At 45.6% G+C, this 26,734-nt stretch overlaps 1 protein-coding gene across 1 annotated transcript in view; it reads right to left on the reverse strand.

The window, feature by feature from the left end:
• Positions 1-5,263: 5,263 nt before the first annotated feature.
• Positions 5,264-26,734, reverse strand: part of LOC144483731 (uncharacterized) — a 77,592-nt gene continuing 56,121 nt past the window's right edge. Inside the window, exons 5-8 of the mRNA XM_078202270.1 lie at positions 21,081-21,511; positions 20,738-20,744; positions 6,014-6,291; positions 5,264-5,930 (exon numbers count right to left, since the gene is read on the reverse strand). Coding sequence (XP_078058396.1) covers positions 5,264-5,930; positions 6,014-6,291; positions 20,738-20,744; positions 21,081-21,511 — 1,383 coding nt within the window. The remainder of the gene's footprint in view (positions 5,931-6,013; positions 6,292-20,737; positions 20,745-21,080; positions 21,512-26,734) is intronic.

Genomic DNA, 26,734 nt, shown 5'->3' on the forward strand with positions numbered 1-26,734 from the left:
AAACCTTCAAGTGGCCGATACTCACACCGCCATCCCATTTCATAGAGTGCTCCCCATCCTCTAATACCGGCCAGTCCCTCTCCCAACTTCAGCCCGGATGCACGAGTCAGACCAGGGTCCCGGCTCTGGTTAGGATGATGTCTTTAACCGCAAGGGTAGTTGTGGACCCTTCATGTCAGACCCCTGGCAGAGTTACAGCTCTGGTTCTGTAACTAGTCAATGTTACCCTGTCCAATATCCAAGTGTTGGGTTTCTTTATCCACCCCCCTGTTCCTCCTGTGGGTTGCTGTCTGGGGTGCGAGCAAGTGTCGCCTTCCATATACATTGTTGGTGCTTCCCACAATTCCACGATAGTCATCCGAGTGAACAGGAACCTGTGAAAACATTGATGTTGGTCCCCACCAGTCGAGCAGTTGCCAGGTTTGTTAGGGTCCTCATATGTTTTTAACTGAATATAATGTTTCCACAGACTTCCCATTTTTGTGTCACCGAGTGTGCAGGTATCACCTGCCTTCACATTCCATGCCTTCACGGTTGGAGACCACTACGCTCCGGTCGCATCTTCACCATTACCTTATCACCAGATTATGGTACTTTTAAACTTTCACATTGCTGATTTCTCTTTGAATCCTGCGCTGCCTGTCAGTCTCCGAATCCTTTTTGCACTATACTGTCTTACTCCTTCGCACCTTGTCTCATTATTATTCTTGATCATTTCTTTGTCTTCTTTCGCCCGAGTGGGGGTGATCTGAGCAACACGAAAATCCACTTCTCTTTTTCCTTTTGACTCCAGCTTCCTCTTCACCTGATTTGTGTCAAATTCCATTCATATGAAATTGAATGTGATCTGGGAATGATGAGATTGATGCTCCCTGATACTTCCCAGCTGCAGATCACCTCACTCAATATCATTCCAAATAATATCACGCATGGACTTCAAATATTCTCCAGCTCTCCATTTATCTGGATCCATCTCATGGATATTCCTCACCAGCTTTACTCGCTACTCAACCCTGAATAGTTCCCATTCCAAATTATTGACCTTTTTACTCTAATTTGCTCATTTTGGACAGATTCCCTTTTGTTTCGTTCTATTCCAATTGTTTTGAAATTGATTTCTTGATGGAAAATGTATCAGTCCCTTGATCACTTTGGTCCCATTAACCATTTTCATGCCGTGTTGTTTGTCAGGTAGTGTGCATGGCTGAGACCTGCACAATGTATAATTGCAAGTACTTCCAAACCCATGAATGGGTCTATTTTGGACTGGTTTCCTTTCTGTTAATTACTTCAGACGTAACTCATCTGCATACTTATGCAGTATGTATAGGGCGGCACCGTGGTTGGCACTGCTGCCTTACAGTGCCAGGGACCCGGATTCAATCCCCAGCTTGGGTCACTGTCTGTGCGGAGTCTGCATGTTTTCCCTGCGTGGATTTCCTTTGGGTGCTCTGGTTTCCTCCCACAGTCTGGAAGATGTGTTGGTTAGATGCATGGGCTATGCTAAATACTCCCTCAGTGTACCCGAACAGGCGCTGGAGTGTGGGGCGGCTAGGGGATTTCCATAGTAACTCCATTGCAGTGTTAATGTAAGCCTATTTGTGACACTAATAAATAAACTTTAAAACTAAAAACTTTCAATATCATGCCAATACCATTTTGATTCTCAGGCGATCTTATCCAAAGATCTTGAAGTCTTTGCTTATCTCTCCATAGATGGCCCCAATGCCTAGAGCGGCAGTTAGAGTACTAAATTTTGTTCTCTTAAAAAACAGAACAAATAATACAGCACAGGAACAGGCCCTTCGGCCCTCCAAGCCTGCACCAATCATGCTGCCGACTGAACTAAAACTCCCGACCCTTCCGAGGACCATACCCCTCTATTCCCATCCTATTCACGTTTTTGTCAAGATGCCCCTTAAAGTCACTATCATATCTGCTTCCTCTACCTCCCCCGGCAGCGAGTTCCAGGCACACACCACCCTCTGTGTAAAAAACTTGCCTTGTACCTTTCCTTTAAACCTTGTCCCTCACACCTTAAACCTATGCCCCCTGGTAATTGACTCTTCCATCCTGGGAAAAAGCTTCTGATTATCCACTCTGTCCATGCGCCTCACGATCTTGTAGACTTCTATCACGTCACCCCTCAATCTTCGTCGTCCCAGTGAGAACAACCAAGTTTTTCCAACCTCTCCTCATAGCTAATGCCTTCCATACCAGGTAAATTTTCCTGGTAAATCTTCTCTGTACGCTCTCCAAAGCCTCCACATCCTTCTGGTAGTGTTGTGACCAGAATTGAACACTATATCCCAAGTGTGGCCTAATTAAGGGTCTATAAAGCTGCAATTTGACTTGCCAAAACATAGAAAAGGACACAAATATCACCAATTTACTAGACCCGTCTATACTATACATCAATGCCAGATTGAAATATTCCATTGAATTAAATTGTGTCCAATATCCCAGTTCCTATTTGCTGTTTAATTTCAGGTCTCTATCTTCTACCCTCAATTACATAATCCTATCTGGTTGGCTTTAGAAAATCTTTAAAACAGGAATCAATCATTTCTATTTGATTCCAGACAGGAACGTATTTTGATTGCTTGTTCCTTATCTGAAATAGCATCATTTTTTTCAAGGTAACTTGCTCACAGCACCTTTTCCTATGTCAGAATTGTCCCATACTTGAACAACAGATTTGTTGGCTTTCAAATGTTCATTAATGCCTGTTAGGGAGAATGAACTCAGAAGAATCATTCCACACTCGAGCCTGATTCAATCAACAATAATTTATTGAGTTACGCCAGCGGGGAGAAGCCACAGTGCCTGACCATGTGCAACTCCACCCAACAAAGAAAATCACTGAGAGAGAAATTTCAAATAATCAGGGATTTAAGACTAATAATAAAAAACTAAAATAAAACTACGAGCACTGAGAGAATTAACTTAAGATCAGACTTACAGATTAACAGAGGTGCTGTCTGAATAAAGACGTACATACCCACAGTAAGAGATTTAAACAAGTAAGAGATTTGAACAAGTATTCCTGATTCAAACATGTATTTTGGATTTTGAAATGTATTTCAGATGTATTTTTAAAATGATCTGTACACTTTAGCCAAAAGCAGGCTGCTGCAGAGCATGATGGGATGAAGGCTGAGTGAGATCAACCACATTCTTTGGAACAATGAAACCACAGAATGTGTATATTTTTATCAGCAGAAGTTACGGATAGTGTGGGTTCCCAAAGCCACAGTATGAACAGAGCTGTTCAATTCGTACTGATAGGAAACTGCTTCTCAAACATGGGAATATCAACTGTCTAACTCGACCATTGATGTCATTGGGAGTTGGTGGGAACAGCACCTTTGAACCCTGTAGCTTAGCGTCAGGGGGAAGAAGCATCCAGATTCTATGGACTAATGAAATCCCATGACGTCAGAGGGGAGAATGCAATTGGCTAAGGTATATGACAGCTGTTAACAGTTATTGATTTGTAACAATAATGACTGGTTTGTAACTAATGGAAGGCGGGAAAAGCAAACTCAGAAATGTACAATTGTCCTGAAGGATGTATTGCAACTTCAGAGAGGTATTGGAATGCTCAGGGCCTTCTCATCAGAGAGACTGCCCAATGCCATCTCTCCCAGCATGCATTGGTCAAATAAACATACGTCTTTAGCCAGGATACTGACTTTGCGAGTCTTTGCATTAGCTGAAGTTTTGGCAATACTTAGTCTCTGAAAAAACCCCGCAGCAATCATCAGTATTGAATGGTGGAATAGGCTCGAGGGCCGAGTGGCTACTCCCGTTCCTAATTCGGGTGTGTTCACATCCTTTATCATAAATTGTAGCATTTTCCCTCCTACTGATGTCAGGCTAATGGGTCTGCGGTTCCCCGTTTTCTCTCTCTCTGCTTACAGTAAGTCTCAGAAAACCAGGTTATAGTTCAACAGCTTTATTTGGTAGCACGAGCTTTTGGAGCGCTGCCCCTTCATCAGCTGAGGGGCGCTGCCCCTTCATCGGGACTCACCTGATGAAGGGGCAGCGCTCCAAAAGCTCGTGCTACCAAATGAACCTGTTGGACTTTAACCTGGTGTTCTGAGACTTCTTACTGTGTCTACCCCAGTCCAACGCCGGCATCTCCACATCATGGCTATCCTCCTCCTTAAACAGTGGGGTTACATTTACCACCTTTCAATCTGCAGCAACCATTCCAGAATCTATAGAATTTGGAAAGATGATCACCAATGTATCCACTATCTCTACAGCCACCTTTTGCAATACTCTAGGATGTAGATCATCAACTTTTGGGGATTTATTCACTTTCAACCTCCATTAATTTCTCCAATACCACTTTCTCACTAATACTAATCTCTTCCAGTTCCTCATGCTCACTACTCCCTTGGTTCTCCAGTGTTTTTGGATGATTTCTGTATCTTCCTCCATGAAGACAGACACACATTGTTTAGTTTCTCTGCCATTTCCTCATTCCCCATTATAAACTCTCCTGTCTCTGCCTGGAATGGACCCACATTTATCTTTGCTCATCTTTTCTTTTTCACAGACCGATAGGAGCTTTTCCAGTCGGTTTTTATGTTTCTTTCCAGTTTGTTCTCATATTCTATTTTCTCTTTCTCAGTTTCTTGGTCCTCCTTTGCTGAATTCTAAAACAAGTTCCCAATCCTCAGGCTTGCTATTGTTTTGGCCACTTTATGAATTTCTTCTTTTGATCTCATGGGATCTTTAACTTTACTTGTTAGCCACAGTTACATCAATTTTCCTGTTGGATTTTTGTTCCTTAAAGGAATCTCGATTGTAAATATGTAACGATTCCTTAAATTCTCGTGATTGCCTGTCTCCCACCATACCTTTTGATGTAGTTTCCCAATCTAACACGGCCAACTTACCCCTTATACCTCGATAGTTTCCCTCTGTGTGAAACACCCAGATAAATTATACAAAAGAACCATGTAACCACCACAACCCATCTCCATGGCAATGTGGCATGCTTCAGAGGGTTGGAAACAGAAATGCAAACTAAATATTTATAAACTTACAAACACACTTCCATTCAGTAATCCTTGAGTAATATGACACTAAATATTCACAAAAAGTCTCCAAGAACATCAGCCCTTTGGAAGCAAAGTCATGAGTCCGGCAAGTCCAATAGAAACTTTCTGATCTTCCCACTTCACCAAATGAACAAGATTCAGTCCTGGATGTGGTTAGGAGCAATAACAGCAAAATCCAACCCCTATAATTACTTGTGAACTCGTTGGTGTCTCTGCAGGTCAGATAATTGAGTGAATCCCTTCCCACACAGAGAGCAAGTGAACGACCTCTCCCCGGTGTGAATTCGCTGGTGTCTCAGCAGGCTGGATTTCTCAGTAAATGCTTTCCCACATCCCGAGCAGGTGAATGGCCTCTCCCCGGTGTGAATTCGCTGGTGACTCAGCAAGTTGGCTAACTGAGTGAATCCCTTCCCACACTGAGAGCAGGTGAATGGTCTCTGCCCAGTGTGAACTCGCTGGTGACTCAGCAGGATAGATGATGTAGTAAACCCCTTCCCACACTGAGAGCAGGTGAATGGTCTCTGCCCAGTGTGAACTCGCTGGTGACTCAGCAGGATAGATGATGTAGTAAACCCCTTCCCACACTGAGAGCAGGTGAATGGTCTCTGCCCAGTGTGAACTCGCTGGTGACTCAGCAGAATAGATGATGTAGTGAACTCCTTCCCACACTCAGAGCAGGCGAATGACCTCTCCCCTGTGTGCACTTGCTGGTGTATTTGCAATTTTGATAACTGAGTGAATCCCTTCCCACACTCAGAGCAGAGGAACGGCCTCTCTCCGGTGTGTATTCGCTTGTGCTTTTGCAGGTGGGGTAACTGAGTGAATCCCTTCCCACAGACCGAGCAGGTGAAGGGTCTCTCCCAGTGTGAACTCGTTGATGTGTCTGCAGATGGGATAACTGAGTGAATCCCTTCCCACATTCACAGCAGGAGATCAACCTTTCCCCAGTGTGAAGCCGCTGGTGTGTCTGCGGATGAGGAAACTGAGTGAATCCCTTCCCACATTCAGGGCAGGTGAATGGCCTCTCCCCAGTGTGAAGTCGCTGGTGTGACTGCAGTCTGCAAAACCGACTGAATCCTTTCCCACACACAGGGCAGGTGAATGGTTTCTGCCCGGTATGAACTCGCTGGTGTGTCAGCAAAGTGGAGGAGTTCCTGTATCCCTTCCCACACTCAGAGCAGGTGAATGGCTTCTCCCCAGTGTGAAGTTGCTGGTGCTTGTGCAGGTTCGATGAATCCCTTCCCACACTGGGAGCAGGCGAATGGTCTCTCCCCGGTGTGAACTCGCTCGTGTGTCTCCAGATGGTATAACCGAGCGAATCCCTTCCCACACACATAGCAGGTGAACGGTCTCTCCCCAGTGTGACTGTGGCGATGAGTTTCCAGCTCAGACGGGGCTTTGAATCCCTTCCCACAGTCCCCACATTTCCATGGTGCGGATGCCCTTCTGACTCTCCATGTTGGGTAAAAAGTTGAAGCTGTGTCTAAGAAGAGAACACGTGTAATGTTTCCATTCACTGGGAATTGTGCAATGTTTCTTCAAGCTGTTTAACTGTTTAAAGCTCTGTCCACAGGCAGTGCACTGGAACACTCTCACTCAGGTGTGTGTATGTCACACAGATATTTAAAATCTTTAAGAGTAGACAGAACTGAAAAACATTTCTCCTTCTGGATTCAAAGGCTGATGATATTCAGGTCCTGATGATTTGAGTGACTCTTTGGGTCTGAAGTTCTGTCTGCAATTTTTCCCCTTCTAATATCCTGCAAATCAAACTCACAACAGACATCACAGTCAGTACAGGATAGAAATTCAGAACAGACAATTCTAGTTTCTATGGAACATTCTTTCCTCTCTCATTCCCCAAAAGCTGTAAATCTCCATCCCACACACTCTCCCTCCATTCTCACTCTGCTGTATCTAATATTCACCCTCCCAATTCTCCTGAAGGTGCTGAATGAGGCTGATTGACCTTTCCTAACTGACGATTTCCCATCCAGGACACCGAGATCAGAAGAAATCCAAAGATTAAACAATTCTCTGAGGAAGTGATGACTGGAAAAATATAACCTTGCTCCAGTACCACATTACAAGTCTATTTAAAAATCAAACTGGATGGGCACTTGAAGGAAATAAACTTTCAGGGAAAGGGAGACTGAAGGAGGGAATGGGACTGGATTGTTTGACAGAGAGTCAGCATGGATTTGAGTTACCGAATGGAACACTTGTGCGCTATAATGACTCTATGACTGGAAATGTATAACATAGTTACAGCATTATATTACACGGAGAAATAATATGTTTTATTACAGAACCATAAATAATATATCTAATCTGTACCATATAACAACATTAGACATGTCTCTGTCCGATATTATTTTACTGTCCCCTTAAATGTCTGCCATCTCTGGGGAAAACCAGCTCTTTAATTGTGAACAAGAGGAAAGAGATCATCCTTTTAGCCAGACAAATAAATATCAATCTGAGGGAACAAAGGATTTCAATGTCTTTGAGAGAGAGACCTGGGCCAACCTTTCCAGAGTCTGCACCCTCCCTGGATTCCTTGCCCTTCAGTTGCTGCAAATTCCCAATTTCCCCCCAGAATGAAAAGAAATGGAAAGGGTGAGAAAAGAAAGTGTTTTACTCACAGAGACTGGAGGAAGTTTGAGTCTGTCTGAAGCTCAATCTTCATTCACACAGAGCCCGCGCTCTGATTGGCTGGAGGACCAGAGTCCTTCCGGTCATCCAACTTCTCTCATTGGTGAACACCTCAGCTGAAAGTCAGGGGATGGGCTCCCCCGCACATGCGCAACTTCCCCTCTCCATAGGACATGCGCAGTCCCGGGCCGGGGGGAGGGGGAGATCACCGAGCGGCTTCTAACTCTGGCTGGAGCCGTCAGCCGGTTACCTGGAAACCTTGGCTCGAGGAGGTGCAGGGGGAAGGGAGCAATGGGTGGGGGCGGGGCTCCCAGGTCCGCGCGCCTGAACCCGGAGACGTCACCGTGGAGCAGAGTGATTGCTCTTGGGTGATTCAGGCAGGGCTCCATTGTGCCGTCACAATGACTCAGAGGGGCGTTCCCAGCACACAGTGTCCCATTGGCAGCAATATCACTGGTTACAGAAGCCGCACACTGCGGATTGGACACCAGCTCAGCACAGCTGGCGGTCAAAGCCCCGCCCACCCCCCACGTGGGCTCGGGTTCCGCCCCCTCATTGTCTACATGCGGGAGATTGACCAATGGCAACGCGTGGAGGACCGGATGGGCGCTGGTCCAGTGGTCTTCCTCCGTTGTGTGAATGAAAATTGAACCTTCTTTGAGTCAGTGGCTGCCCTGAAGCAGCGGAGTAAATATTTCAAATACAGACTCCAACTTCCTCCAGTTTCTGTGAGTAAAACACTTTCTTTTCTCCCCCTTTCCATTTCTTTTCTCATTCTGGGGGGAAATTGGGGACTTGCAGCAACTGAAGGGAAAGGAAGTGAATCCAGTCTGTACATTCCACACATTGTTAGTCCAGTCAGATAGACATATATCTGTCTGGCCGCCTGCATGGAGATTTCCAGCTCTCTGTGTCCAGGACAGGATAAACACAGTAAGAGTTTTAAAAACACCAGGTAAAAGTCCAACAGGTTTATTTGGTAGCAAATGCCATTTGCTGCTCCTTCATCAGGTGGAGTGGAAATCTGCTCTCAAACAGGGCACACAGAGACACAAAATCAAGTGACAGAATACTGATTAGAATGCGAATCCCCACAGCCAACCAGGTCTTAAAGATACAGATAATGTGAGTGGAGGGAGCATTAAGCACAGGTTAAAGAGATGTGTATTGTCTCCAGACAGGACAGCTAGTGAGATTCTGCAAGTCCAGGAGGCAAGCTGTCGGGGTTACTGATAGTGTGACATAAACCCAAGATCCCGGTTTAGCCCGTCCTCATGTGTGCGGAACTTGGCTATCAGTTTCTGCTCAGCGACTCTGCGCTGTCGTGTGTCGTGAAGGCCGCCTTGGAGAACGCTTACCCAAAGATCAGAGGCTGAATGCCCGTGACTGCTGAAGTGCTCCCCCACAGGAAGAGAACAGTCTTGCCTGGTGATTGTCGAGCGGTGTTCATTCATTCATTGTCGTAGCGTCTGCATGGTTTCCCCAATGTACCATGCCTCGGGACATCCTTTCCTGCAGTGTATCAGGTAGACAACGTTGGCCGAGTTGCAAGAGTAGATACATGTACCCGGTAGATGGTGTTCTCACGTGAGATGATGGCATCCGTGTCGATGATCCGGCACGTCTTGCAGAGGTTGTTGTGGCAGGGTTGTCTAGTGTTGTGGTCACTGTTCTCCTGAAGGCTGGGTAGTTTGCTGCGGACAATGGTCTGTTTGAGGTTGTGCGGTTGTTTGAAGGCAAGAAGTGGGGGTGTGGGGATGGCCTTGGTGAGATATTCGTCTTCATCAATGACATGTTGAAGGCTCTGGAGGAGATGCCGTAGCTTCTCTGCTCCGGGGAAGTACTGGACGACGAAGGGTACTCTGTCCACCGTGTCCCGTGTTTGTCTTCTGAGGAGGTCGGTGCAGTTTTTCGCTGCGGTATTTGCTACCAAATAAATCTGTTGGACTTTAACCTGGTGTTGTTAAAACTCTGACTGTGTTTACCCCAGTCCAAAGCCGGCCTCTCCACTCCAGGACAGGATACAGGACAAGGCGGCCTTCACGACACATGACAACGCAGAGTCGCTGAGCAGAGACTGATAGCCAAGTTCCACACACATGAGGTCGGCCTCAACCGGGATCTTGGGTTCATGTCACACTATCTGTAACCCCCACGACTTGCCTGGGCTTGCAAAATTTCACTAACTGTCCTGTCTGGAGACAATACACATCTCTTTAACCTGTGCTTAACCCTCTCTCCACTCACATTGTCAGTACCTTTAAGACTTGATTACCTGTAAAGACTCACATTCCAATCATTATTCTGTAAACTGAGTTTGTGTCTTTATATGCCCTGTTTGTGAACAGAACTCCCACTCACCTGATGAAGGGACAGCTCTCCGAAAGCTAGTGGCTTTTGCTACCAAATAGACCTGTTGGACTTTAACCTGGTGTTGTGAGACTTCTCACTGTGTTTACCCCAGTCCAATGCCTGCATTTCCACTCCAGGACAGGAAGCAGTGAGCATGGATCTGTTAATCAGCCTCAATCAGCACCTTCAGGAGAATTGGGAGGGTGAATATTAGATACAGCAGAGTGAGAATGGAGGGAGAGTGTGTGGGATGGAGATTCACAGCTTCTTGGGACTGAAATAGGAAAGAATGTTCCATAGAAACTAGAATTGTCTGTTCTGAATTTCTATCCTGTACTGACTGATGAATTTTTACAATTTTTACAATAATTACTTCTGTAAATTCCTTTTACAGGATATCAGAAGGTGAGGATTTACAGATAAAAACTCAAAACAAACATCTCATAAACATCTGACAGAGTCATTCAATTTATCGGGACCTGAATATTATTGATATTTGATTCGAGGAGAAATGTTTCTCTGTTCTTTCTGCTTCAGAAGATTCTCAACATCAATGCAACTGGAAAAGCACTGAGACACACACACACCCGAGAGAGAGTGTTCCAGTGCACTGAGTGTGGAAAGAGCTTTAACCAGTTACACAGCTTGAAAATACATCGCAGCATTCACAGCGGGAGAGACTGTACCCGTGTTCTGTGTGAGATTTAACTGATTATTTAACCTGGAGAGTCACAAGGACACCCGCACCATGGAGAAACCGTGGAAATGTGGGGACTGTGGGAAGGGATTCAGGCACCCATCTGCAGTGGAAACTCATCGACGCAGCCACTCTGGGGAGCGACCATTCAGCTGCTCTCAATGTGGGAAGGTATTCACTCAGTCATCCAGCCTGCAGAGACACCAGCGAGTTCACACTGGGGCGAGTACGTTTACCTGCTCTCAGTGTGGGAAGGGATTCACTCAGTTCTCCAGCCTGCTGAGACACCAGCAAGTTCACACTGGGGCGAGGCCGTTCACCTGTTCTGACTGTGGGAAGGGATTCACTCGCTTATCCCACCTGCTGAGCCACTATCTCACTCACACCAATGAGAGACCCTTTAAATGCTCTGACTGTGGGAGCAGATTCAAAAGCTCTCGAGAACTGATTTCCCACCAGCGAGTTCACACTGGGGAGAGACCGTTCAGCTGCTGTGTGTGTGGGAAAGGATTTACTCAGTTATCCAACCTACTGACACACCAGCGAGTTCATACCGGGGAGAGGCCATTCACATGCTCTGTGTGTGGGAACAGTTATATTCACTTATCCAGCTTGCTAAGCCACAAAGTCACTCACACCAATGAGAGACCGTTTAAATGTTCTGACTGTGGGAGTGGCTTCAAAAGCTCTGGAGAGCTGATGTCCCACCAGCGCATTCACACTGAGGACAGACCGTTCAGCTGCTCTCACTGCACAAAGAGATTTAGAACATCATCCAACCTGTGTGCACACCAGCGAGTTCACACTGGGGAGAGACCATTCACCTGCTCTGAGTGTGGGAAGGGATTCACTCATTCATCCCATCTGCACAGACACAAAGGCTCTCACAGCAATGAGAGGCCCTTTAAATGCTCTGACTGTGGGAGTGGCTTCAAAAGTGCTGCGGATCTGTTGGACCACCAGCGCATTCACACTGAGGAGAGACCGTTCAGCTGCTCTCACTGCACAAAGAGGTTTAGAAGGTCATCCGCACTGCGGAGACACCAGCGAGTTCACACCGGGGAAAAACCATTTACATGCTCGGAATGTGGAAAGGGATTCACTGAGTTACGCAATCTACAGACACACCAGCTACTTCACACTGGGGAGAGGCCATTCACCTGCTCTGTGTGTGGAAACGGATTCACTCGGTCATCCCACCTACAGAGACACCAACAAATTCACAAATGATGACAGGGATTGGATTCTGCCGTTATTGCTGCTGTTAATCACATCCAGGACTGAATCATGTTCATTCTGATAGTTGGTGAAGTGGGAGGATAGGAGGGTTTCTTTCTGCTGGACTGGCCATCTCATGACTTTCCCACCAGTGGGCTGATGCTCTTCGAACCCGGGAGAGCACATTTCCACTGAAATGATCCACAAAAGCGGGTGGCATGGTGGCACAGTGGTTAGCACTGCTGCCTCACGTGCCAGGGACTCAGGTTCAATTCCTGACTTGGGTCACTGTGCAAACCCAGCATAACATTCTCCCCATGTCTGCATGAGTTTCCTCCGGATGCTCCGGTTTCCTCCCACAGTCCAAAGATGTGCGGGTTAGGTTGATTGGCCATGTTAAATTGACCCTTAGTGTCAGGGGGACTAGCTAGGGGAAATGCATGGGGTTGTGGAGATGGGGCCTGGGTGGGATTCTGGTTATTGCAGACTCGGTGGGCCGAATGGCCTCCTTCTGCACTGTAGGATTCTATGATTCTATGAAAAGCTGATGAAGGATATTTATTCTATCCTGGACAGTAAATAATGTTTTTCCTACCACTACAGGTAGATCTAAAGTAAGTACATTTGTCTCTGTTCCAGTGAGTCTACAGCACAGGGCCAGGCCAGTCGGCTCAATTGGTCTGTGTCAGTATTTATGCTCCACATGAGCCTCCACCCACCCCTCTTCATCTCCCCCCATCAGCATATCCTTCTATTCCTCTCTCCCTCATGTATGTATCTAGCTTCCCCTTCAATGTATTCATGCTGTTCACCTCAACCACTCGCTGTGGTGGTGAGTTCCACATTCTCACCACTCGCTGGGTAAAGAGGTTTCTCACTGAACTCACTATTGGATTATTGAACCCCTTCATAATCTTAAAGACTTCCATCAGGTCACCCTTCAGTCTTCGCTTTTCTAGAGAAAAGCAGCCCCAGCCTTTCCTGAGGGTTAAATGCTCTCAGTTCTGGGATTATTCTTGTGAATCTTTGTTGCTCCTTCTCCAGTGCCTCTATTTCCTTTTTCTAAATGGAGATCACAGATGTTGACAGTGCTCCCAGTGTGGTCTAACCCTGGTTCTAAACCAGTTGAACAGAACCTCCCTGCTGTTCAATTCTATCCCTCTGGAATGGAACCCTATACATGGGCCTCACACTTTAGGAAAGATGTGAAGTTCTTAGAGAGGGTGCAGAGGAGATTTACGAGAATGGCTCCAGGGATGAGGGACTTCAGTGAGTTAGAGGGACTGGAACAGCTGAAATTTCTCTCTTTAGATCAGACAGGCATTAAGATTGGGAATGGGGCCATTCAGCCCATTGAATCCATGCCGGCTCTCTTTAGACCAAACCGTTGTCCTGATCTCTCTCCGTATCCCTGCGGATTGATTTCCCTGATATGCCCGTCCAATTTCCTTTTGGAAACATTCCATTATCTCTGCTTCAGCCGCTCGTAGGAAGTGAGTTCCAGATATTTACCACTTCAAATGCAAACGAGGAGCAGAGAGCACAAAAGGAGGCCGTGTGACCCATTGTGCCCCTGCTGCCTCTTCAAACATTCTCAGCAACAAGGTCAAGGAGGCCATGTTAAATTCTAACATGTGACTGGAGCTTTATTTTAAAAATTAATGTTGGATTCACCTACATGCTTGTGGAAGCTGCATTGCTGGCAGGAATTGTATAAACTAAAAATTTCTTCTATGAATTTGATCAGTTGGAGGACATTATATTCTGTCAAATCTGGCTCAAGAATAAGGTTGATTGCTCAGTTCAAGTAAGAAGGAAAGCTATTGGCTTGCAGCAAGTGTCTTTTCGAACCAGTATATCTTGTATTAACCTTATTCAGTTGTGGGACATGGGCGTCGTTGGCTGGCCAACATTTATTGCCCATCCCTAGATGCCCTTGTTCAGAGGGCAGTTGAGAGTCAACCACATTGTACGAACCAAATGTGTTCATTAAATATTACTGTATTTAGAACAAAGAAAGTTACAGCAGAGGGACAGGCCCTTTGGCCCTCCAAGCCTGCACCGACCGCACTGCCGGATGAAATTAAAACCCCCTACCCTTCCAGGGACTATATGCCTCTATTCCCATCCTATTCATGTATTTGTCAAGACGCCCCTTAAAAGTCACTACTGTATCCGCTTCCACTACCTCTCCCGGCAACGAGTCCCAGGCACCCACTACTCTCTGTAAAAAATCTGCCTCATACTTCTCCTTTAAACGTTGCCCTTCGCACCTTAAACCTGTTCCCCCAAGTAATTGACTCTTCCACCCTGGGAAAAGGCTTCTGACTATCCACTCTGTCCATGCCCCTCATAATATTGTAGACTTCTATCAGGTCGCCGCTCAACCTCCGTTGTTCCAGTGAGAACAAACAAAGTTTCTCCAACCTCTCCTCATAGCTAATGCCCTCCATACCAGGCAACATCCTGGTAAATCTTTTCTGTACCCTCTCCAAAGCCTCCACATCCTTCTGATAGTGTGGCGACCAGAATTGAACACTAGATTCCAAGTGTGGCCTAACTAAGCTTCTTTAAAGCTGCAACATGACTTGCCAATTATTAAACTCAATGCCCCGGCCGATGAAGGCAAGCATGCCATATGCCTTCTTGACTACCTTCTCCACCTGCATTGCCACTTTCAGTGACCTGTGTACCTGTGCACCCAGATCCCTTTGTCTATCAATACTCTTAAGCATTCTGCCATTTACTGTATATTTCCTATCTGTATTAGACCTTCCAAAATGTATTACCTCACATTTGTCCGGATTAAACTCTATCTGCCATCTCTCCGCCCAAATCTCCAACTGATCTATATCCTGCTGTATCCTCTGATGGTCCTCATCGCTATCCCCAAATCCACCAACCTTTGTGTCGTCTGCAAACTTACTAATCAAACCAGTTACATTTTCCTCCAAATCATTTATATGTATTACAAACAGCAAAGGTCCCAGCACTGATCCCTGAGGAATGCCACTTGTCACAGCCCTCCATTCAGAAACGCACCACCCTCTGTCTTCTTTGACCGAGTCAGTTTAGTATCCACCTTGCCAGCTCAACTCTGATCCCATGCGACTTCTTCTGCACCAGTCTACCATGAGGGACCTTGTCAAAGGCCTGACTGAAGTCCATGTAGACAACATCCACTGCCCTACCCTCATCAATCATCTTCATCACTTCCCCAAAAACTCGACCAAGTTCGTGAGACACGACCTCCCCTTCACAAAACCATGTTGCCTTTCACGAATACATCCACTTATTTCCAAGTGGGAATAAATCCTGTCTCGAAGCATCCTCTCCAATAATTTCCCTATCACTGATGTAAGGCTCACCGGCCTGTAATTACCTGGATTATTCTTGCTCCCCTTCTTAAACAAAGAAACAACATTGGCTATTCTCCAATCCTCTGGGACCTCCCCTGTCGCCAGTAAGGATAGAAATATTTCTCTCAAGACCCCAGCAATTTCCTCCCTTGCCTCTCTCAGTATTCTGGGGTATATCCCATCAGGCCCTGGGGACTTGTCTACCTTAATGTTTCTCAAGAACCCCAATACCGCCTCCTTTTTGATCTCAACATGACTCAAACTATCTACACATCCTTTCCCAGACTCATCATCCACCAAGTCCTTCTCTTTGGTGAATACTGACGCAAAGTACTCATTTATTACCTCACTCATTTCCTCTGGCTCCGCGCATAAATTCCCTCCCTTGTCCTTGAGTGGGCCAACCCTCTCCCTGGCTACCCTCTTGCTCTTTATATATGTATAAAAAGCCTTGGGATTTTCCTTAATCCTGCTGGCCAATGCTTTTTCGTGACCCCTTTTAGCCCTCCTTACTCCTTGCTTAAGTTTCTTTCTACTTTCCTTGTATTCGACACTTGCTTCATGTGTTCCCAGTCTCCTAGCTTTGACAAATGTTTCGTTTTTCTCTTTGACGAGGCTCACAATATCTCTCGTTATCCAAGGTTCCCAAAACTTGCCATACTTATCCTTCATCCTTACAGGAATGTGCCGGTCCTGAATCCCTATCAGCTTACACTTGAAAGCCTCCCACATGCCAGATGTTGATTTGCCCTCAAACATCTGCCCCATCTAGTAGCTATTTATTAGCTACCAGTCATTAACAGATGAGAAAGTCATGAGCCTTAATTGAGTTATAGTTAATCAATGAATCAGTAGTCATAGTAAAAGATTGAGTTTTATTTGCTGTAAAAATGTAAAAGTTTAATTGCTGTGTATGTAAAGAATGTGCAATGAGGATAAATGTCCTGGCGAGAGAGACCTTCAAGCTCTGACTCACCTCAACATTTGAAACTGTGAGAATAAGGGATGGTTTAGAATCAGCTAAAGGGATAGTATGAACCAGTTCTATTGTTTTCCTGTCTAAGATAATGAGAGGTGGTGGTGTCAGTAATTGAGGATCCAGGTAAATTAATCTCGTGATCAAATTGGCCAATTGTCATGATACAACAGGCCCAACTCTGACGTGAGATAATGGTCACTTTGTGGATAAAAGTAGAGGTTCCGAAGGTCTTCCTTGCGAGCCAAATACTGAAAACTCCCGAGGCTGAGTTCCAAGGAAATTACTGTCAGAGAAGGAGCCAGACTCCCGAGACTGAATTCCACAAGAATTCCTGTGAAAGAAGGAGCCAGAGAGGGTTACGCTTCTACGGACCGATCACCTGCATGAAGTTGTAAAAGTCAATGTCCTAAAGTTGTTCAGTAAAACTTTTTCATTCAATAAACTTCTTTTTAAATTTACTATCCAGAGAATTCTGCTTTTACCACAAAGAGGGCAGGGAACAGGCTACAGATGAATTAAAGAGAAACCATTTGTGTCCAGAACGTTGTGAACATCCTTTTACTCTGGTTGTCTTTGATCCTCAAGTCATTTTCTGTTTGTTTTAACCATGTTCTGTTTCATTAATAAACTTTTATCAGTAAAATATTTGACTTTTCTGGACTTTTCCTGATGAGATTGATGCACTTTAGGGAAAGTGGGTGAGAGGGGTTGGCAGGCTCTTTAACAGAAAGTCATCCCTCAAAGGTAATTGGCAAAGGAGCCAGAGGGGGAGATGAGATTTTATTTTATATTTTTGACACAGCGAGTTGTTCTGATCTGCCTGAAAGCAGATTCAATAGAATCTTTCCAAAGGGTAAAGACTTGAAAGGGAAGAATTTGCAGGACTGTGGGGACAGATCAGAGTGGTAGGATGAATCAGAGAGTCCTTTCAAAGAGATAGCAGGGACATGATGGGCTGAATGGACTCCTGCAGCCTGTCAATCTCAGCCTCCTGCTTTTGTGCAGGTTAGAAGGGACAGATTTCAGTGCAGCCTCTCCCCTGTATATGTATTTAAAGAGACAGGTTTCTCTTTAGCTCTGAGTGACTGATATAACAATTGGTTGGAGGCCCATTTCCCAGTCAGTCCTCCAGCACCTTCCTGTCTCTCTATCAGTGCGACGCCCAGGGCAGTTTCTCAACTGGGGCGCAGGCCCCATTATTCTCAGCTAAATTCAGCCCTCAGCTCCGTCTCCTGGCTGTCATTGACACGAGCAATAGAGAGACAGAAAGATGCCCCAGGCTCAAATGGGAAATCAAAACGTGTGGCTTTAAATGAACTGTTAGGATCTCTGTAACGATCAACAATTTTTAAAAAAATGAATTCTAAACCCAGTAAGTAAAGAATCACACGACAAAGCTTCAAGTTTATGGCGTTGATTCTAACAAACTGGAGGCAACAATGACTAAACACCTTTTTGAAGGGAACATAGCCCTTGAACTGTAAAATTAACCTTGCCGTTTTACTCTTAACACAATCAAATATCCACTCAATGGATATATTTTACCCTGCCTTGGAATGTTGACACTCTTTCTCCAAAAACTAGCCCAAAGTGATTCTTCACTCCCCGAGTGTTTATTTCCTTTTCCAGTCTGGCAACCTTTAATCCCAGAACTGTCTTTCACAGTGATGGTTCTCCTGGACATTTTCCCACTAACACAAGCAAGGCGAATCTTCCAGCCTTGTTTCACAATTCTCAGGAATTTGTGACCAACGTTCAACATCGGAGCAGAAGTCGGCCATTTGGCCGTTTGAGTCGGCTCCACCGTTTATTTACATCATGGCTGATCTGTTTGTGTGGAGTTCCACATTCCCGTTCTACACCCGATATTTTTGATTCCCATACCCAACAAGAATTGGTATAAAGGCAAAATTCTGTTGTTGTTGAATCTGAAACAAAAACAGAAAATGCTGGACAATCTCAGCAAGTCTGACAGCATCTGTAAAGAGAGAATAGAGACAACATTTTGAGTCAGGATAACCCTTTGTCAGAGGTGAAGACAAGAAAAATCGGACAAAATTTATCCTGTGAGGGTCAAGAATTGGGAAGCAATCTATTAAACCTCCTCTGAACCACTTTCAATACATTTGTATCATTTCTTAAATAGGAGACAAAGCTGCACCGAGTATTCAAGATGCAGTCTCAGCAACGCTCTGTATAACTGAAGCAGAACATCTTTACTTCTATGTTCACTTTCTCTCATACAAATGGAATGCAATCCTTTATTAAGAACTTTGATTTATTTGAACTAAGATTTATGGGGGTTCTCTTGTTTACAATAACCTCCCTAATCGTAAATCACACCAGGTTCCAGTGTCTTAACCATATGGCAAGAAAGAATACTTTAAATTGTGAATTCAGAAAGTTTATTAATTATTAAAAACGTAACAAGTCAGAAAGATAAAAAACAGAATGTCAATTAACAATTAATAGAGAAAGTTTAACATTAACAATTGAACAGACTTCTCTCCATCCCTCTCAGACCAGGACATGAAGTGACGGCTCCGAAAACGTGGATAACTTGTAAAACCAACAGCTCTCCACACCTCTCTGTAAACATCTCTCCCTCCACCTCTCTCTACCAAATTGCCTTCTCAAGACCACTTTTTTATACTTTAAAAATGTCAAAAGCCCATCTTAGCCAATTCCCATAAATCTTCAATTATAAACTAAAATAGACACGAGTTTTCAGGCGATTTAAAAACAAATGAACTGTCTGCTGAAAGGGTTAACTTTTCTACAGAACCTAAAGGGATGGGGAGTGAGCAGCAAAAACTTGGCACACAATTACATCACTTTCCACAAGTTTAAAAAAATTCTCTAACAAAACAAACTTGATTTTAAACTTCATCTATTAAGTGTTTTTGTCATATTTCTCAACATAATTATTTTAATTTGATCAGTTTTTGTTGGGGATGGGTAACTTCTGTTCTTTATAAACTGATTCACTCATTTTGTTTATTCTACATGGGCTCGGAGAATCAGAACCCAGACTTTATCATCCTTATCCTTTTTCCCCTTTTGCCACCACTCCCTCTGTTTTGATTAAACATTTTATCGTAAAAGTGAAATACTGCGGATGCTGGAATCTGAAACAAAAACAGAAAATGCCGGAACATGGTCTGACGGTATCTGCGGAGAGAGAATAGAGCCAATGATTCGAGTCTGGATGTCCCTTCATAAGAGCTCCTATGAAGTGTCATCCAGACTCAAAACGTCGGCTCTATTCTCTTATCATTGTATCGATAAGTTTCTTGTTCTTAGTTTCCAAATGGCAGGTAAGAGACCTGTCCAGTCCCCACTTGAGCTCTGATTTGTCACTGGCCATGCTTGGGTAAGATTATAACCATTAGAATCTACTCTCAGAGGCCCACTTTTCAGTCCAGTGTTACTTGGAGTATACCGTCACTTCACCGACTATTGGGTCACAAATCCCTCATAGTTCTTATCACAAATTTAGGATAAATTAATTTAAAGAATGCCTGAGAACGCTTTTTAATTTCTTAACCAACTACCTACCACTGTTTGTTGATTGGTCAGACCTCCTTTTCACAGATTCGGGAATCTCAGCCACTGAACACCAGCCGGTCCTGGAATAAATTTCACTCGAACTCATTCTGAGTAAATATTTTCACCAGGTCCTCTGTTGGGGCCCTGCTAAGCAGCTTTAATGGTCCGTGATTGCAGAAACTGAGCAGTCACAGGAATGTGGTCAAAATAGTCCAGTCCTATAATCTGCAGTCCTTCAGGTATAACAGGATATGTGGCTGTATGTAGCTGCCTTCTTGAACTGCTCCAATGCCTGAGGTGTAAGTACACCCACAGTGCTGTTAGGGAGCGATTTCCAGCTACACATTCCAGACTTTCACTAGACTGTAGTTGGATATCAGATTGATATATTCCATTCAACCACACCCAAGGTGAGTTATTCCAATTCCTTTATTGTCGAGGACAATATATTCACAATATCTTTAAAACAGAAATTAAACATTCCCATTTGATTTCAGGTATTAACATATTCTGTTAGTTTGTTCTTTATTGTCAATGTCAGGTTGGGGTTGTTCCTCTTGGAGCAAAGGAGGTTGAGGGGAGATTTGATAGAGGTGGACAAGATTCTGACAGGTTTAGATAAGGTGGACAAAGAAAAGCTGTTCCCATTAGCTGAAGGGACAAGGACGAGGGGGAATCAGATTTAAAGTTTCGGGTCAGAGATGCAGGGGGGGACGCGAAGAAGAATATTTTGATGCAGCGAATGGTAATGAGCTGGAACTCGCTGCCTACAAGGGTGGAGGAAGTGGAGACAATAAACAATTACAAAGGAAATTGGATGGGCATTTGGAGGGTTTCAAACAGAAATGTTGACTAAATATCTCTGAACTTCCTAACATCCTGTCACTCTGTGATCCGTGTGAAATTTGAAACCAGGTATTCGCAACAAGACTCAAAGAGCATCAGCCCACTGGAGGCAAAGTCATGAGACCAGCCAGTCCAGCAGAAAGAAACCCTCCGACGCTCCCCATTGACCAACTGTGAGAATGAACAAAATGCAGTTCTGGATGTAATTGAGAGCAGAAACAATAACAGCAGAATCCAACCCCTGGAATCACTCGTGAACTTGTTGGTGTCTCAACAGGTGGGATGAAACTCTGAATCCCTTCCCAAAGGTGAATGGCCTGTCTTCAGTGTGAACTCGCTGGTGTCTCTGCAAGTCAGATGATTGAGTGAATCCCTTCCCACACTGAGAGCAGGTGAACGGTCTTTTCCCAGTGTGAAACTGCTGGTGTCTGTTCAGGTCGGATGACTGAGGAAATCCCTTCCCACACTGAGAGCAGGTGAATGGCCTCTCCCCAGTGTGAACTCGCTGGTGTGACTGCAGGTGAGATGACCGAGTGAATCCCTTCCCACACTGAGAGCAGGTGAATGGCCTCTCCCCAGTGTGAACTCGCTGGTGTACCCGCAGGTCAGATGACCAAGTGAATCCTTTCCCACACTGAGAGCAGGTGAATGGCCTCTCCCCTGTGTGAACTCGCTCGTGTGTCCGCAGGTCAGATGGCCAAGGGAATCCCTTCCCACACTGAGAGCAGATGTACGGCCTCTCCCCAGTGTGAACTCGCTCGTGTGTCCGCAGGCCGGATAACTGAGTGAATCCCTTCTCACACTGAGAGCAGGTGAACGGCCTCTCCCCAGTGTGGCTGCGCCGATGAGCTTCCAGCAGGGATGGGGCTCTGTATCCCTTCCCACAGTCTGCACATTTCCATGGTTTCTCCATGATGCAAGTGTCCTTGCCTCTCGCTTGGGTGGACAATCAGTTGAAGCCTCGTCCTCACACAGAACATGTATACAGTCTCTCTCCGCTGTGAATGGTGTGATATTTATTCAGGCTGTGTAACTGGTTAAAGCTCTTTAGACAGTGCACTGGAACACTCTCACTCGACTGTGGCAGTGTGTTTGTGCTTTTCGAATCACACTGATATTTGAAATCTTTTCAAATCAACAGACCAGTTTCTCCTTCTGGATCCAACAGCCAATGATATTCATGTCCCAGGGAATATGACTCTGTTAGATCTGGACATGATGTATGAGATTTCAGCCTGTGATTCCTCTTTCAATATCCTGTAAAACGAGTTTACAAAAGGTATCATTGTCAGTACAGGATAGAAATTTAGAGGCCAATTCTAATTTCTGTGGAACATTCTTTCCTCTCTCATTCCCCAAAAGCTGTGAATCTCCATCCCACACACTCTCCCTCCATTCTCACTCTGCTGTATCTAATATGCACCCTCCCAATTCTCCTGAAGGTGCTGATTGAGGCTGATTGACAGATCCATGCTCACTGCTTCCTGTCCTGGACACAGGGAGCTGAAAATCATCAAGCTGACAACCACGTTAAAGTTTTACATTTGGACATAAGTGAGCAGATTGATGATGTATGTATTACCTGGTTACAGATATGAAGAATGTGAGGAGGATTATTATTTTGGCAGCGAGTGGTGACTTGGAAGTTAAAAATTGAAGCCCAGAGTTTCGCACTCCTCACAGCACCAGGGACCCGGTTCAATTCCCGGCTTGGATCACTGTCTGTGTGGAGTTTGCACGTTCTCCCCATGTCTGCGTGGGTTTCCTCCGGGTGCTCCGGTTTCCTCCCACAAGTCCAAAGATGTGCGGGTTCGGTGGATTGGCCATGCTAAATTGCCCCTTAGTGTCAGGAGGATTAGCAAAGTAAATATGTGGGGTTACAGGAATAAGGCCTGGATGTGATTGTGGTCGGTGCAGACCTGATGGGCCGAATGGCCTCCTTCTGCACTGTAGGGATTTTATTCTATGAATGAGAAAAGAAATGGAAAGGGGGAGAAAAGAAAGTGTTTTACTCACAGATGTTGCCTCTTTTAAGGTCAAACCAAATAAACAAACTGAAGTTAAATCAGTAAACAGACGAGACAGTGCAAATGTTACTGCCGTGACTCGGATTCGAACCGAGGTTGCTGGAGGAAGTTTGAGTCTGTCTGAAGCTTAATCTTCACTCAGAGGGAGAGCAGCAGAACCAACAACAATGAAGGAAGCTTCACGCAGCCATTAACACAAGGCCCGGTCTCCGATTGGCTGAAGGACCAGCACCCATCCGGTCCTCCACGGGTTACCATTGGTCAATCCGCCGCATGTGGACAATGAGGGGGCGGAACCCGAGCCCACGTGGGGGTGGGCGGAGCTTTGCCCGCCAACCGCGCTGAGCTGTGTGTCCAATCCGCAGTGTGCTCCTTCTGGAACCAGTGATATTGCTGCCAATGGGACACTGTGTGCTGGGAACGCCCCTCTGAGTCATTGTGACGGCACAATGGAGCCCTGTCTGAATCAGCCAATAGCAATCACTCTGCTCCGCGGTGACGTCTCCGGGTTCAGGCGTGCGGACCCGGGAGCCCCGCCCCCACCCATTGTTCCCCAGTCTGTACATTCCACACATTGTTAGTCCAGTCAGATAGACATAGATCTGTCTGGCCGCCTGCATGGAGATTTCCAGCTCTCTCTGTGTCCAGGGCAGGAAGCAGTGAGCATGGATCTGTCAATCAGCCTCAATCAGCACCTTCAGGAGAATTGGGAGGGTGAATATTAGATACAGCAGAGTGAGAATGGAGGGAGAGTGTGTGGGATGGAGATTCACAGCTTTTGGGGAATGAGAGAGGAAAGAATGCTCCATAGAAACTAGAATTGTCTGTTCTGAATTTCTGTCCTGCTCTGACAATGGTGAATTTTGTAAACTTCTTTTACAGGATATCAGAAGATGAGAGTTTACAGACAGAAATCTTAAACCAAACTTCACATCAATATCTGACAGAGTCACTCAATTCATCCGGACCTGAATACCTTTGAATCTAGAAGGAGAAATGTTTCTCTGTTCTGTCTGCTTCAGAAGATTTTAAACATCAGTTTGGCTGGAAAAGCACCGACACACATAAACACACCCGAGTGAGAGTGTTCCAGTGCACTGTGTGGAACCAACAGTTACACAGCCTGAAAAAAACATTGCAGCATTCAGAGCAGGGAGATTGTACCCGTGTTGTATTGATGCATGAGGAAAGATACAAGGAGACCCACACCATGGAGAAACCGTGGAAATGTGGGGATTGTGGAAAGGGATTCATGTCCCCATCCGAGCTGGAGATTCATCGACGCAATCACACTGGGGAGAAGCCATTCACCTGCTCTGTGTGTGGGAAGGGATTCATTCATTCATCCCACCTGCTGAGGCATAAAGTCACTCACACCCTGGAGAGACCCTTTAAATGCTCTGACTGTGGGAGTGAATTCAAAAGCTCTGGAAAACTGGTGTCCCACCAGCGCATTCACACTGAGGAGAGACCGTTCAGCTGCTCTCACTGCACAAAGAGATTTAGAACATCATCCACCCTGCGAGAACACCGGCAAGTTCACTCCAGGGAGACACTGTTCACCTGCTCTGAGTGTGGGATGGGATTCACTGCTTCATCCTACCTGCGCAGACACAATCTCACTCACACCTGGGACAGACCCTTTAAATGCTCTGACTGTGGGAGCGGCTTCAAAAGGTCACGGGAACTGATGGCCCACCAGCGCATTCACACTGAGGACAGACCGTTCAGCTGCTCTCAGTGTGGAAAGGGATTCACTCAGTTATCCTCACTGCAGCTACACCAGCGAGTTCACACTGGGGAAAGGCCGTTCACCTGCTCTGTGTGTGGGAAGGGATTCACTCGGTCACACAGCCTGATGAAACACAATCTCACTCCCACCAATGAGAAACCCTTTAAATGCTCTGACTGTGGCAGTGGCTTCAAACATGCTGAGAATCTGAAGGCTCACCAGCGCATTCACACTGGGGAGAGACCATTCAGCTGCTCTCACTGCACGAAGAGATTTAAGTGGTCAAACAGCCTGTGGGAACACCAGCGAGTTCACACCGGGGAGAGACCGTTCACCTGCACTGTGTTTAGGAAGGGATTCACTCAGTCATCCGCCCTGAAGACGCACCAAGTCACTCACACCAATGAGAGACCCTTTAAATGCTCTGACTGTGGGAATGGCTTCAAAAGCTCTCAGAAACTGATCGTCCACCAGCGCATTCACACTGAGGACAGACCGTTCAGCTGCTCTCACCGCACAAAGAGATTTAGAATATCTTCAGCATTGCTGAACCACCAGCGAGTTCACACCGGGGAGAGACCATTCAGCTGCTCTGTGTGTGCGAAAGGATTCACTCAGTTATCCAGCCTCCACAGACACAATCTCACTCACACCCAGGAGAGACCCTTTAAATGTTCTGACTGTGGGAGTGGCTTCAAAAGCTCTCATGAACTGATTACCCACCAGCGCATTCACACTGGGGAGAGACCGTTCACCTGCTCTGACTGTGGGAAGGGATTCACTCAGTCATGCAACCTACGGGTACATCAACGAGTTCATACTGGGCAGAGGCTGGTCACCTGCTCTGACTGGAAAGGGATTCACTCAGTCAGCAAACTTGGTGAAACACCAGTGAGTTCACAAGTGATGACAGTTCTGGGATTATTCTTGTGAATCTTTCTTGCCCCTTCTCCAGTGCCTTTATTTCCTTTTTCTAAATGGAGATCACAAATAGAACGTAGAACAGTACAGCACAGGAACAGACCCTTCAGCCCACCATGTTGTGTCGAACATGATGTCAAATTAAACTATTCCTTTCTGCCTGCCCTTGGTCCATATTCCTTGCATATTTATGTGTTTATCTAAACGCCCCTATCGTATCTGCCTCCACCACCTGTGCTGCAGCGTGTTCCAGACACGACCACTCTCTGTGTAAAAAAAAAACTTGCCCCTCACATCTCCTTTGAACTTTCCCCCTCTCACCTGAAGTGCATGCCCCCTAGTATTAGAAATTTTAACCCTGGGGAAAAAGATTCTGACTGTCAACCCTATCTATGTCCCTCATAATTTTATAGACTTCTATCAGCTCTCCCCTCAATCTCTGCAGTTTCAGAGAAAACAACCCTAGTTTGTCCAGCCTCTCATTCTTGCTCATCCCCTCCAATCCAGGCAGCATCCTGGTAAACATCTTCTGCACCCTCTCCAAATCCTCTGCATCCTTCCTGTAATGTAGCGAACAGAATTGAATGCACTATTCTAAGTGCGGTCTAACCAAGGTTTTATAAAGCTGCAGCATGACATCCTAATAAAGGATGTCAGACTCAATAAAGGCAAGCATGCCATCTGCCTTCTTTACCACCTATCTACTGGTGTGACCAATTTCAGGGAGCTATGGACTTGAACCCCAAGATCAGTGCTGTTCAGGGACCTGCCATTAACTGGATACTTACCCTTAACATTTGAGCTCCCAAAGTGCAGCACCTCACACTTGCCCGGATTAAACTCCATCTGCCATTTCTGCGCCCATATCTGCAGCTGATCTACATCCCGCTGTATCCTTTGACAACCTTCTACACTACCTACAACTCCATCTAGCTTTGTGCTGTCTGCAAACTTACTAACCCACCCATCCACATTTTAATCCAAGTCATTTATATGTATCCCAAAGAGCAGAGGTCCCAGTACAGATCCCTGCAGAACACCACTCGTCACAGACCTCCAGTCAGAAAAACACCCTCCATCACTACTCTCTGACTTCTATGGGCAAGTCAATTCTGAATCCAAGCGGCCAAGTCACCATGAATCCCATGCATCTTAATCTTCTGGATGAGCCGACCATGAGGGACCTTGTTGAAAGCCTTACTAAAATCCATGTACACAACATCCACTGCTCTACCCTCAAAGGTCACCCTTGTCAGCTCCTCAATAGAATCGATCAAGTTAGAAAGATGTTGACATTGCTGCCAGTGTAGTCTGGTGATGAAAA

Source organism: Mustelus asterias, unplaced genomic scaffold (genome assembly GCF_964213995.1).
Source record: "Mustelus asterias unplaced genomic scaffold, sMusAst1.hap1.1 HAP1_SCAFFOLD_77, whole genome shotgun sequence".
Lineage (NCBI taxonomy): Eukaryota > Metazoa > Chordata > Chondrichthyes > Carcharhiniformes > Triakidae > Mustelus > Mustelus asterias.